The following is a 15,379-nucleotide window of genomic DNA, read 5'->3' as shown; positions in this document are numbered from 1 at the left end:
TTTTCTAAGTTGGGTCCGTTCTACCGAGATGCCTCTTCAATGCTGTTGGGAAAGACAGCATTAAATTGCATTGTGACATAAATGTTATGGTTAGGGATAAATTATGAGCAGCAAATTACTGTCCTTCACGCATACAGTACTTTTTTTTTCAACAATTATTGTAGTAAAACATTAATAGATTTATTAAAAAAATATATTGTTCATTTTAAACATTTCATGATATATAAATAAAACTTTGGAAATGCAGCTTTTGCTTTAATCATATAGGTATTACAAATTTATAAACTGGCATAACTAGAAATGATTTGCTCAAGAACTGTAAAGCTCTGCAGGAATTGTTCTTCATCAATGCCATACTTTGTGTATTGATGAACATATGCTCTGTAAAAAAAAAAAAAAAAAGGATTAATAGTCGGGAAATGTAACCCCCCTGGGTACTTGTGTACTAGCATGGCGCCCACGATAATTAGTCGCCCGATTTTTGATCGCATCGCATGCCATACACCCAATGGCATGCGATGCGATGCAATTTTGCCCCATATATACAATGTTAAATTGTATAAGCACCCTAATGGTTGCTTTTAAGCACCCTAATGGGTGCTTACAATGTTAAATGCACCCCCACGCCACCCCCAAGTATAAACGTGAACCCGAAGCGTGGCAAGTGGCCGCGGTACGCGTCATACAACCTTTTCATACCCCCACTATCCATGTCGGCGTGGAGTTGATTCTATAAAGTGTGGTGCTCGCCACGCTTCGGGCTCGGTGGCTCGCTGCGCTCGCCACACTTTATAAAATCAACTCAATGCCGACGTGGATAGTGGGGGGATGAAAAGGTTGGAGGACGCGCACCGCTGCGCTCGCCACGCTTTGGGTTCACATTTATACTTGGGGGGTGGCGTGGGGGTGCATTTAACATTGTAAGCACCCATTAGGGTGCTTATACAAGTTATAATCGCATCCCATCGCATTGTATGGCATTGTATGCCATATACAATTTTAAAATTGTATGACATTGTGGAACATCATGCGATATGGTCTGCGATCCGATGGGTGCCGTGATAGTACACAAGTACCCCCCCCCCCCCCCGTTTATCCTTGTTTGTTCCAATGCTAGGCAAAGTTTCAGTTATAATGTGCAAATGGCGTAGTGCAAAGGTTCCCAAACGCGGTCCTCGAGGCACCCCAACGGTCCAGGTATTAAGTATATCCATGCTTGGCCACAGGTGACTTAATTAGTAACTCAGTTAGTCTGATTTAACCATCTGTGCTGAGCCATGGATATTCCTAAAAATCTGGACCGTTGGGGTGCCTTGAGGACCGCGTTTTGGAACCTCTGGCGTAGTGCATGATATGGTATCTCATTTTCAGTATCTCTGCTATGCTATAAAACCACACATCAATAAGCGCAGTAGTTGATGAAAATCACTTAATATTTCAGTAGAAATAGCTGCAATTGTCTGCATTGGGGGTCTAGAGAGCTGCAGTCTTAAGTCTGTGGTAACTAACTATGCCCCTTAAGCTTTTACATTGTTGTTTTAGCCTTTTAAAATAAACCATGATGGGGCGTGGCCACGGCGGCAGACGGGTAGGACGCGAGGTGTTTGAGCTCCCCGGCTAAATATCCCGTTAACCCCATCCTACGCCTGGGCAATACTAACCTCTGCTCTGCAAAGCTGCTCCGACTGACACTGCACTCGGTGAGCTCTTTATCTATACAGACAGCCGATCCCGGGACCGGCGAGACCCGGTGGAAGACTGCGGCCTATTATGCGGCCAAATTCTTTATCCCCTATTGCCACACCCGCCAAACATCCGGCCAGGCTTACCTCTCGCTTCCGTGGGGGTGGTAAGTGACCCGGTGAGTGGAGTGGACAGGACTGCACTGCCTAACTATCTCCTGGCGCTCCGCCTCTGGTCTCCTTGCGGGTGGATTCTTGGACTCCGGCACCTAGACTGGCTGTGTTCAGGGGCTCCGGCGGCCATTTTGGGTCTCGCGCGCCCGCACAGCTCCTTAGCCCAGACACACTGACGGCTGCATATTGCTGAATGGGCAACATTCCTGGGGACAGAGACCCTGATCTACCTATACTCTGCACTTGTTAGCCTCTCCTCTTATCAGCCTGCACAATCTTGAAGTGAGTGAGCACCTACATATCCAGTGTTGCAGTGGGAGGAATACTGAACTCATCCTGACACACAAGCAATATGCCAACTATGTCTGACCCACTGCAGCAAATTCTTCAAGCCATTTGTGCTTCCACCCAGAGGATCTTCGCTAAATTGGATGATCTGAAAACAATATCCTCGACTTCTCCATCCATGATCCAGGCACCGCCTATTTTGATATCCCTCCTGGATTCAACCGGACATGTGGAGGTTTCTCCTGCTAATTATGCCACTGTTTCACCTCTTGTCATTGAGGACTTTCCACGACTCTGTTTCACAGATACCCATGTTACGCCCGCTGATGAGTCTGGGGACATTCTGCGTCAATGTCATGCTACCAAGACCCATATAACTCCTGTATCTCTACAGGTCGGGGATGTGTGCTCTCTGGGACTTGTGTTAACAGTCGATAATTCTGTAACTACTGTCGACTGTACGGGACAGTCATTTCCATTTAATAAACTCTGCGCCAGCTTGGGATAGCCGGTGCTCTTATCGAAATTTTCCTGCTCCACCCGTTGATGAAGAAGAGACTACTATACCACCTGTCTTTACTGGCTCTGAAGACTGGCCTGACTAACACTCTGTAGTGCATTTGAATTTGAGATATCTCTTCTTCTAATATTTAACTTGTATTTTTGCTAGTTTGCTATTTTCTCTTAAATGTCAGTATTCCTTATACTTTTCAGCTTACAATTCTACAATTGCTAGATTAGCTTTTCCTCTACAGCCCTACACTGTATGTCATCACATACCCTTGGTTTTCATGTGTATCATATTCTTATATCTGGGTGGGAGAGATGAACCTGGACCTTCTGCGCTTCAAGACATGGGTCTCTGGCCCACAAATATCCTCAGCTGGATACATTTCTCCTCATTTGTATTGGGTCCTTTCTATGTTAGGAGGTATAATTATGCTTTATATCCTGTCAGTTATTATAGCAATATATTTGCAATAGCTGCTATAGTCATCGCTTGTGGGAGAATTGGTTCTAGCCCAGTTTTGAGCCATTAGTATTGTGTACTCGTTTGCTACATATCCTTTTTTTTTTTTGCTGCCCCAATCAATCCATACTGCTATTATCCTCAAATGGGTGGGTGGGATGGAAGGGGTTAATTAGCTTGGTATAGATTAGCTATTATGTTGTATCTATCCTGATTGCTCTGCAAGTTTCATTAATCTAGCTAAGGACCACTAGTTGCTACCTTCTTCGCGGGGAGGGAAGGGTTAAACGGGTTAGTATAGTGAAGTTAGTGGGGTAGGGGTTCATTGGTTTAGGGGCTCCAGGTATGCCTAAGTTGGGGGTAGGTTGTACAGGGTGGGTTTTTTTTTTAGGTAGGTTTGTTTTGGGATTCATTTGATTTATTTTGGGTAGTTAGACATATTTTTATATATTTTTTTTATATTTACTTCCGGTCAATTTGGACCCTGCAGAATACAATATAGGAGACTCCTACTATACGGAAGTATATTGCTCACTTCAGTTTACAATTATTGTTTCACTATACTGCATATGCTACATTGCTCCTGTTTGGTCATCCCCGAATGGCGCCTTCGGGGAATGTGGTACCATGATTGTTTTTCTTTGGTGATATTCATGTTGTGGTGATGTGTATTCCTGTCCGCTTACTGTATGTAAGACTATACAATTCCGCTGTATTTATTCCTGACTGTTCTGCAGTTTCACATTATTGCCCTAACTACCCCCATATGTATACGGGGTACTTGTTGGTTGGTGTTTATGTGCAAAACTTCAATAAAAATTATTGAATTTAAAAATAAACCATGATGGTGAGAGACCTTCTGGTTTCTCTTTTTCTCTGAAGCTTATTATTATCATACTGATCAAAGTGAAAGGAGGTGGCTTTTCCCAGCAGCTAAAGTACAGTATACAGTACATAATTTTGTCCAGAAACGTGTTTTCCACTTCTGTGGAAAAGCAGGTGAACTTGTGAGCCTACGCTATTCTAAAGCCATGTACACACTGGGGTTCATTCCAATTAATTTGGTCCCTGGCGAATCGCAACGGGGACCGATGGTTTTATTCTGCGCATGCGAATAATAGCTGAAGCGCATGTGCAGGGTCCCTGTGCGAGTGGCTTCACTGACTTGCATTGTCGCCGAGCCTGCCGTCAGCTGCCCGCCCTGTCTCCATCCCGGCACACACACAAATAAAAGTCAGTTTCCACTGACTTTTATATGCAAGCCCAGGAGAAAGCATTCAATGGTCGGCGACCATGAAATTATTTCTCCAGCAGTGGGCACATGCAAAGGGAATGCGGGTTTCGTCGGGCAGGCTCTCTGAAACTCTGTAAGCTGCAATCCTCACAGCTTACTGAGCCAACCAGAATCAGCCCCACAAGTGCCATCTGCTAGGCAATTTTCACTAGCCGGTGCTTTCTGGATAACTTGCTAGGCAATTTTGACTGTGTGGTACAATATGGGCGATAGCAATGCGTGGCATTACTATTGCCTGGCAAAATAGCCAAAATTGCTTTGCCTGCACAGCCTATGCCACACAGTGTCATGTATTTGGCCAAATCGCGCATGGTCTTAATCAAAATCGGCATAGTCAAAATTGCTTTGCCAATGTCTGTGTGTGCGCCCCTTAAGCTAGACACGTCAGTGAGATGTGCAAACTTAATGCAATAAACCATGTTAAATTGATATATAATTAGAGATCTGCTGGTTTGCCTGTACCCGAATCTTAAAAAATCTATACATATACACCTCTTCTGGTGAGCACATGACTACATTATGTAGATGTATTATACATTATTGATAATGTGTACCATTGTTGAAATGTATGTATGTTTAGTGTGACTTGGTTTTACAATAAATGAATGTTAATGAGAAACTTACTTGGAAGCAAACATGTTCCATGCTTTTCCAACAATGCTGTCCAATGGTTTCAGCAGGCACTGGCTATTACTAACTAACGTAGCAGACTTCTCATATTTGCTGAAAGCTCTTGGGGTTTTCCAAACACTAAAGGAATCCGCTGGAGATAACCAGGATGAGTATAATGCTGGATCTCTGAAACCCTCTGAAATGACAGAACATTGTAATAAAAATAGATCATTTTACAGTAAGTATGAACACATGTAAAAAAAAAAAAAAAAATTAATAAATGCCTAAATCATCTTGCACCTTGCTGATAACTAATACATGAATTGTGATAACTGAATAAGATATTGTCTACACAAATCATAATGTGCTGGAGAACACTTGGCTCTGCCATTATCTAGTTCCCATGGCTTCCTATGCAGCATAATGGGTAGGATGAAAGAAAATCCTAAAACCCCACTCCAAACCCCCCAACATATGAAGGTAGTCTAATTTTGGACACAGCCACGCCACATCCAATTGGGAAATCACATCACAATAGAATATCAATATCCCGTGACTAGTACTTCTGCTAAAAATTCCTTTTGATAGCATCATCTACCTGAATCAGGACATGGTGTGTATGCAAGATGCACATTTTTCCAGTGCATAGATGTATCCACCTACATCTAGCCTCAATACGCCATGTGGCACAAAACACCCCCTGTGAGTGACCCACCAGGTCTTGTGCAACTCTGCTAATGTTGCACGTTTTTTATGTAGAAAAATGCACCGAATCAACCGTGTGCTCCCACATGGTGAAAAATGCCAGAAAACAGTCTGTGGGGAAACAAACATATTTGATTTTCCACAAATGATTATTCGGTACTTATGTAATATCTGGGCTCCCGGTTTTATTATGAGACCGCGTCCCCTTGCGGGGCTCGCTGCGCTCGCCACGCTTCGGGCATGGTGGCTCGCTGCGCTCGCCACACTATATAAAATCAACTCCATGCGTAGTTGGATAGTAGGGGTATGAAAAAATGGGGTGCATTTAACATGGGAGCCCAGATAATACATAAGTACCGATTATTCTGGTGTAGGAGAAAAGTTTCCCCCAACTGAATGACAGGTAGGTACACTAATTACTAGTGTCCGCCTACTTTTCCCACTGTAAGACCGTGTGCGGTCATCATTGCTGGCAACAACGGCCCCTACTGTCATCAGCACAACTGGACATTCAGTCTCCTTTGTGCACATCCCCCATCCAAGAAGCGGCACCTTAACAGCCTATTAGCCCCGCACAGTCCCTGGTGCATTAGAGTTGAGAAAAAGCTGTAAAGGTGCCCATACACATACCAATGACTCTGTACTTTTTGTGCTAAAATAGCATCGCAACGCATGCACAACGATGCTATTTTAGCACAAAAAGTACTGGGTAATCAGTACGTGTATGGGCACCTTAAGTCCCAGTAGGCGTTGCCGCTGGGTGCGCTCAGTGAGTCAGGAGGAATGACAAGGTCACTCTGTGGTCAGATTCTGGGAGCTGCTCCTGTTGAAGCAGCAGTTCTCTGTGCATGATCAGCCTGTGGCGGCAGCAGCTACATGCCCTCTCATTGCAATCATTTTCACTTTTACCTGTAGGCGAGAGGTGGTGTGACGGCACTTCCAGCAAGCGGCCCACTTGTACCCTTCCCATATAATGGATGGCATCATACTGCCAGGGCTCATTTCTCATGCCCTGTCTGCAGTCATTAATTTATCTCTTTGATCGCCGACTCTTAGGGTGGCAGACACAGGTGGCACTGACAGTGCAGTGACAAAGTGACAGAAACAGGGTGGCAGTGGCAGAAGCATGTTGCAGGGGGAGCCTGGTAACTGATAGCCACAGGCAGAATAAAATGTCACTTTATTACTTCTTTGACTTAAAATGTTAAACAATCCCACTAGAAAAGGATTTATTATTATTTATTTATTAGCAGTTTCTTATATAGCGCACACATATTCTGCAGCGCTTTACAGAGAATGTTTGAACATTCACATCAGTCCCTGCCCCAGTGGAGCTTACAATCTAAATTCCCTACCACATGTACATGCGCACACAGACATTCTAGGGTTAATTTGTTGGGAGCCAATTAGCCTACCAGTATATTTTTGGATTGTGGGAGGAAACCGGAGTACCCGGAGGAAACCCACGCAAGTATGGGGAGAATATACAAACTCCGCACAGTTAGAGCCATGGTGGGAATCGAACCCATGACCTCAGTGCTGTGAGAAAAATCCTGGAGAAAAGGAAATCATTATAGAAACTTGGACACAAAGTCCATTTACAGCTGACACAGAACCTACTGTGTATAATTCCAGTGTTCTCTAGTCTGCCATGATCACACCCCACCTCTAAAAAGTGGCATCTTTACCGTCCTGTAGTTTTCCCTCACCCTGTTCCCACACATCATCCTGTAAGTCTCCCACACACCATTCCCAAACATGGTCCTGTAGGTCTCCCTAACACTATCGCCACAAGTTTCCTGTAGGTCTCCCTCATACCGTCACAACATACATTTCTGTAAGTCTCCCTCACACAGTTACCCCTAAAATTCTGCAGGTCTCCCGTACACCATCATCAATCACTTTCCTGTAGGTCTCCCTCAAACCATCACCACAAATTGTCCTGTAGGTCTCCCTCACACAGTCACTACACATTTCCCTGTAGTTCTACCTCAAACCGGTGCCATACACTTTTCTGTAGGTCCCCCTCAAACCATTGGCACATACTTTCCTGTCAGTCTCCCTCACACAGTCACAGCACACTTTTCTGTAGGTCTCCCTCACACCATCGCCCTGTACTTTCTTGCAAGTCTCCCTCACACTGTCACCACAAATTGTCATGTAGGTGTTCCTTACATAGTCACTATACATTCACTATACACCATTGCCACACATCGTCCTTCAGGTCTCCTCACACTGTCACACAGCGGTCTTTACTTTACAAAAGTGATAGACGCTGTCCACCAACTTCTTTGACATCAGAGAAGTTGGATGTGTGCTGTAAAGGATTGGCAGGTTGTCTGGTGTAATGAAAAAACTCGCACTCAATATACAAATGTCATATCAAATTAATCAGCACAGTCTCCATGTGTTAGCTTGTTGCATTACATTGCAACTAAGATTCATGAGGGCAAAAAAAGACACCAGACGGGAGAAGATTCTCACTTGAACTGGCATGCCAAAAGGGGCTGCAGCAAAGATGTATGGGGACCTATCGGAATATGTACAAACATGAATTCTATTGTGTCTTAAGTGTTGCTCACCAGCAGAAACCGTTCCAATCTCTTTCCCACGGAATATAGCAAGGTTTGCCAGAGACGTATTGGACTGCAGCTCAGTTTGCAGGGAAACTCTTTCTGTTGCTGGCTGGGAGCGGGGCTGCACTTGCCAGTTAATACCTAACAAAGGATTAAACACAAACACTGTACATGAGTACACAGAAACACTAAACTGATAAGTCGCAGATCTTTTACATTTCTATATTTTAACTGTGTGACCCAAAGAAAGGCATTCACCAAAGTATAACAACTTTTCAAAAAAAGGCATCTACACGATTTCTTAATCCAGATAACAAATCTGACAACAAAATTTTAATCAGTTAAACTCTTGAAATACAATGTTTTTTTCACCATAACAGAAATGCACACGCACACACCACATAGTTTATGTTTTCTGTGTCACCTGTGGATTTTTAGAATGTGACAGTTCACACACCTGTTGGGTAACCTGGAAAACATGAACTGAGTTTGAAAATCACTGTTCTACAATATAAAGATGGTGCCACAGTTGCTGTGCAAGAGTCATAATTCCAGATTGTATATTGGTTAGCATTTCTACCTCACAGTGCTGAGGTCATGGGTTCAGTACCCACTAGGGTGGCCAATCCCGGGATCGGCGGGATCCCAGGATTTGGCCCCTAAAACGCCGGGATTTCAATCCCGGGATTGGAGTTTCCAATCCCGGGATTTCGGGATTAGACTGCGCATGCGCAGTCTAATGCCGGGCAGCGTCTGAGCTAGTGCTCAGACGCTGCCCGGCTTCTCCCGTCCCGGGCAGCGCGGCTCTGCGTAGCGTGACGGCGTCAGGGGTCACGCTGCGCAGGCCACACAAACAGCCGCCTCATCCGTGCGCACCACGCTGACCTCCAGCCGCCTTGATGATACCGCCCACCCACCCACCCAGGCTGCCTGCACTGGCCTCTTACTGGACCCCGAAGCATCGCCCGACGAACCAGCCAGTCACCCACCCAGGCTGCATCCTCCTCCATGCCCGGCTCAATCGCCCACCGGCCCGGCCGCACCGCAATTGTAAGTAAATATGCGGGCGGCCGGGGCGGGATTTTGTATAGGAAGCCAATCCCGGGAATCCCTAGTACCCACCATGGCCCAAACGGAGTTTGGGTTTGCTCCAGGTACTCCGGATTCCCCCCGCAATCCAAAAATATACTGGCAGGTAATTTGGCTTCCAACAAAATTAACCCTAGAATGTCTGTGTGTGCGTGTATATGTGGTAGGGAATATAGATTGTAAGCTTCACTGGAGCAGGGACTGATGTTAATGTTCAACTATACTGTGTAGAGCGCTGCGGAATATGTATGCGCTATATAAGAAACTGTTAATAAATCTGTGTAATGTCTGTGCATCCTCCCTGTGTGAGTGTTCTTCAGGTGCTCCTGTTTCCCCACACAAGCCTAAACCATACTGGTCGGTTAAATGAGAGTTGACTACAATGGACCCTAGTATGTATGAGTGTGTTAGGAAATAGGAAATTTAAAACTGTAAGCTCCAATGTGGCAGTGACGGATTATAAATGATTAAATATTCACTATACAGCAATGTGTAATCTAGTCATAATATGTAAATAAACGATAATTGTAAAGATCCACTGACTGCGAAGCCAAAACTGATTAATCTTAACATTTCTTCAGTTATTTTTGGTGGAAATATAAATTACTAGAATATTAAGGATGATCCAAAACACACATAAGGCTATTTGAAAATGCCAAGTGCATGTCTGGTTCAAGATACAAATACTGAGAAGTGTCTGTACTGGTATGGGGGTTGCTGCTGTACATTTTTGGTGGAGTTAAGACCGTGGGTGCTGCAACCACACTCTATGCCAGTAAAGATGCTTCTTTACTGAATGTGGACTGAGGTTTTTTTTTCCACTGGATTGGCCAAAGTCACCAGAGGAAGATCCAAGACAAATAAACCAATGTGGCTTATAACAACATTTATATTCAAACTGCATCGTTATTTGTATTTATTTTGAGCACTACTACATGACTGCCCGCACCTTCTTCCATTTTTGCATTAGCAATGAGCATTTGTCTCAAATGTTTGATGAGACCATGCCAAGTGAATGTACTGTATGCCAGGGAGTGTTCAGACATCTGAGGAATGTTACGAAGACCTAGCATCTTGAATTCAGGGTGTGGAACCAAGCACTCCATTAATTCCCCTGGGAAGAAACAGGAAAAACGTTGTATTAGCAGAATTACTGAAACAAGCATATTTATATTCAAGAAAGTAAAAGAAAATTATATCTTTTTTTTTTTTACAATGTGACAATTTTTATTTTTGCACAGAGAGAATGGTGTAGTGCAGTGGTGTCAAACTCATGGCCCTTCAGCTGTTGTGGAACTACACGTCCCAGCATGCCCTACTACAGTTTTAGCAATCCAGTATATAAAATCCAAACTATTACACTTTATGTACACAATGGAAAAGTCAGATAGTAGGTCAAGCATTCTCTGACACGGCAAGTGCTTTGTGGTTCACTGTAAATGAAGGGATAAAGAAGTGCATTACGTGGTTTAAATTCACTCCAAGCCTTAAGGAGTGTACACACTGAGATTTCGCCAGGCGATTTTGACTAGATAGTCAAACTGTCCTAGCAAGTTAACCAGATTTGCACCGTGTGTACACGCCTGGTGAAATAGACAGGGCAGACACGGCAATTTTGACTAAGCCGCATGCTGTCTGTATTAGGCCTATGGCAAAATCACGTAACCAAAATCTCAATTGGCACTAAGCCAATATCTCAACATGGGCGGGATGCTCTAAAAGGAAAAATGTGGTTAAAACCCCGTTATCAGGGTTTTTACCACATTTTCGTATGCTCTAATGCCCCACTGTCTGGGCAGCCCTGTTTTGCTGGCAATACCTTGTAGAAACCTATGCGTTTCTCTCCGCAATGCTGAGTGAGGGATCCATCATGGATCTCTCCCAGCATGCCCCATGGCCAGACCATCACTCTCTGCATGTGCAGAGGGACTCCCAAGTCTCAGACCCGGAAGTCTTATTGCAAGAGCTGTCCTTTGCGTTACTAATTGCATATGTTAGAACATATGCGATTAGTAAAAATGTGGCAATGTGGGGCGGCGGATGTTAGAACATCCCGCCCCATGTGTGCAAGGCTTTAGGTTGTAGCATGCGTACCCCAAAAGATACCACAGATGTATGCAGTACTCCGTTAAATTAAATAATATTTGATGTATATTTAAGAATACAACATAAAGAATAGCTTGGCAGAATATTTTCTGAGATTGAGGGTACTTTAAATAATTTTAAACACATACCAGTGGTTCTGAAATATTCTTCAATCACAACAGCATAGAGTATTATTATTCTCATGGCTCCGTTAGGATAAAAAGTTTTATAGATAAATTCCTAAATAAATATTAACCCCTTCCCGACATTTGACGTACATTTACGTCATGGTCGGGAAGTACTTCCCGACACATGGCATAAATGTACGTCATGGTTTCTAACTGTCACTGCGTCTATAGACGCAGTGACAGTTAGGTGATGTCTGCTGTCCCTGACAGCAGACATCCCCCCTCGCCGCCCGGTCGGCGATCGCTGTGATTGGCTGTTCAGTGAACAGCCATTCACAGCGTTTCCTGTGTTACCGGCGGCTAAGCCGCTCGGTAACACAGGGATCGGTGGTGATCGGTGCTGTCAAGTACAGCACCGATCACCACCGATGTGCAGCCCCCCCTCCCACCCGCCGGGCACTCACCCGGCAGCAGCAGCAGCTCCCCCGGCTCCCCCGGCAGCTCAGCGCAGCAGCGCTGCCCTCCTCCCTCCTCCCCCCTCCCCCCGCAGCAGCAGCAGCATCAAGCTGCACAAAAATAAAATGTGGCATGAATGAATGAATAAATATATATATATATATATATATATATATATATACACACACATATATATATATATATATATATATATATGTGTGTGTATATATATATATATATATATATATATATATATATATATATACACACACATACATATATATATATATATATATATGTGTGTGTGTGTATATGTATATATATATATATATGTGTATATACATACACACATATATATATATATATATATATATATATATATATATATATATATATATATATATATATATATATATATATATATATATATATATAGATATATATATATAGATATTCCCGCGACATATGATGTATATATACGTCATGGTCGGGAGGTACTTCCCGACCGAAGACGTATATATACGTCATGGTTTTAAACTGTCACCGCGTCTATAGACGCGGTGACAGTTTGGAGATGTCTGCTGTCCCTGACAGCAGACATCCCCCCTCGCGGCGATCGCTGCGATTGGCTGTTCAAATGTGAACAGCCAATTGCAGCGTTTTCTGTGTTACCGGCGGCTAAGCCGCTCGGTAACACAGTGATCGGTGGTGATCGGTGCTGTTAAGTACAGCACAGATCACCACCGATCGCCAGCCCCCCCATCCCACCCGGCAGCCCCCCCTCCCTCCCACCCACCCGGCTGCCGCAGCGCCAGCACCCCTCCCAACCCCCCACCAGCCGCAGCGCCAGCCCCCCTCCCAAAGCTGGTGACCAAAATGGGGTCACATGTGGGGGGGTTCCACTGTATTGGTGCTTCGGGGGTCTTGCTAATGCGACATAGCACCCACCATTCATTCCACCACCAAATATCACTCCTTCCCTTCTGAGTCCTGCCATGCACCCAACTGGTATTTTTTGGTCACATGTGAGGCATTGCCGTACTCGGGAGAAATTGGGGCACAGATTTTGGGGTGCTTTGTCTCCTTCATTCCTTGTGAAAATGAAAAATTTTGAGCCAGATCTTCATTTTTGTGTAAAAAATTACATTTTTTTACACAAAAATGCAGATCTGGCTCAAAATTTTTCATTTTCACAAGGAATGAAGGAGACAAAGCACCCCAAAATCTGTGCCCCAATTTCTCCCGAGTACGGCAATGCCTCACATGTGACCAAAAAATACCAGTTGGGTGCATGGCAGGACTCAGAAGGGAAGGAGTGATTTTTGGATTTTGCAGCACAGATTCTGGTTGAATGACCCCTGAAGCACCCATACAGTGGAACCCCCCCACAAGTGACCCCATTTTGAAAACTACACCCTTCAGGGAATTCATCAGGGGGTATAGTGTACATTTCAAACCCCCAGGGGTTTCACCAATTTTGATACAACTGAGCTGTGAAAATGAAAAATTTAATTTTTTCATTTTCACAGTCCAGTTGTATCAAAATTGGTGAAACCCCTGGGGGTTTGAAATGTACACTATACCCCTAAATGAATTCCCTGAAGGGTGTAGTTTGCAAAATGGGGTGACTTGTGGGGGAGGTTCCTAACTTTTAGCACTTATGGTGCCTAGAAACCTACATGGTGCCTAAAAAAAAATCTCATAAAAAGGAGGCTCCAAAATCAAGTAGGTGCTCCTTCTATTATGAAGCCTGTGGTTTGGTCACCGTGCACACTAGGGCCACATATAGGATATTTATGAAAACAAAAGAATTGGGGGAATCAATTTTTAGTCACATTTCTCTAGTAAAATCTACTGTATTCGTTAGAAAAATGTATTAAAATTGAAACTCTGCAAAAAAAAAGAAATTTTGAAATTTCACCGACACTTTGTTTTAATTCCTGTGAAACACATAAAGGGTTAACAAACTTCCAAAATGCTGTTTTGAATACTGTGAGGGGTGCAGTTTTTGAAATGGCATCATTTATGGGGGTGTCTCACATACAAGTCCCTCAAAGTCACATCAGAACTGAACTGGTCCCTAAAAAAATCAGTGTTTGAAATTTTCTTGAAAATTTGAGAATTTGCTATTCATATTTGAAGCCTCCTAGTGTCCAAAAAAATGAAAAGGAAGTTGAAATAAAGATGGAAACATAAAGTAGACATATGGTCTATGTTAGTTATTAACTATTTTGAGTGGTATGTTTATTTGTCTCACAAGCAGAAAATGTGACATTTTGCAAATTGCAAAATTTTCCATTTTTTCACGACATTTTGGTATTTTTCACAAAAAAACACAGACTGTATCGACCCAAATTTACCACTAATTTGAAGTACAATGTGTCACGAGAAAACAATCTCAAAATCACTGGGATAAGTAAAAGCAAAAAAAAGTTATCCCCACTTAAGTGAAACATGTCAGATTTGAAAAAAATGGCTCTGTCAGGAACGCAAAAACTGGCTCTGTCAGGAAGGGGTTAATTGAAGTAAATTAAGCATACCTGTCATCTTCAGGGTCAGTTATGTTGTACTGTATAGTTGTGTTTCTGATTGACTGCATTCTTTATGATTGGCAGCCATCAGCACTGGTTTTGCCTATCACTTTGACCATAATTAATTTAAATTTGGTCCTGGACCACCAACCCGAGGCATCCCTGCAAGAGCATTGCAGCACCCCAGGGTGCCTAGGCACATAGTACAGAAACCACTGGGTTCTAGGGATAGTTACCAACCTCAGTCTTAGTGGATTTTCAGTTTAGATATGTTTTAAACCAATGTCAAACTTATAGTAAAAAAAAAAGCAATGTAGAATTGACAGAGCTACTACTTGAAGTAGGCAATTCAGCTTGAGGCAATTCAGCTTGAGGCAAGTGCTGCGAAGTGGCAGCATTCTGACCATTCCCCAGCACTTCCTGGCCACCAAAATCAAACAGTTTACTTCACACCATGGCAGTGGTGGAATGTTGGCGCTCTGTAAGCCTCAGGCATGTCAGCAGCTGAACACACATGCCTGCTAACTGCCCAGAAAATGACCAAATATTAACCCTTTGAGTGCCAACATCTCTGTGATCTGCAAAATATCTGCTAACAATGACAGTGTCGCTCACATTGGTTACTGGTTACATAAATTAAAATGACAAATGTGTAAAAAAAACCTAACTAAATAAATAAAAAACAATTTCCTATATAAAAGGTAAACATTATAGGCCATTATGATTAATAAAAATGTTTGTTTGGCAATTTCACACCTATTTTGACAAATTCCCTTGGCACTTCAAGGG

At 43.3% G+C, this 15,379-nt stretch overlaps 1 protein-coding gene across 6 annotated transcripts in view; it reads right to left on the bottom strand.

The window, feature by feature from the left end:
• Positions 1-242: 242 nt before the first annotated feature.
• The window catches only part of TUBD1 (tubulin delta 1), a 31,103-nt gene continuing 15,966 nt past the window's right edge, over positions 243-15,379 (bottom strand). For all 6 annotated transcript variants that reach the window (XM_083173765.1, XM_083173764.1, XM_083173761.1 and 3 more), the window contains exons 6-9: positions 10,340-10,504; positions 8,308-8,442; positions 5,033-5,216; positions 243-381 (exon numbers count right to left, since the gene is read on the bottom strand). In XM_083173765.1, the coding sequence (XP_083029891.1) occupies positions 279-381; positions 5,033-5,216; positions 8,308-8,442; positions 10,340-10,504 (587 nt within the window). In that variant the 3' untranslated portion in view covers positions 243-278. The remainder of the gene's footprint in view (positions 382-5,032; positions 5,217-8,307; positions 8,443-10,339; positions 10,505-15,379) is intronic.

The sequence above is a fragment of the Crinia signifera genome, chromosome 2 (assembly GCF_055691185.1).
Source record: "Crinia signifera chromosome 2, ASM5569118v1, whole genome shotgun sequence".
Lineage (NCBI taxonomy): Eukaryota > Metazoa > Chordata > Amphibia > Anura > Myobatrachidae > Crinia > Crinia signifera.
Note: the sequence above shows the minus strand (reverse complement) of the source record. Positions and strands in the feature narration are given on the sequence as shown.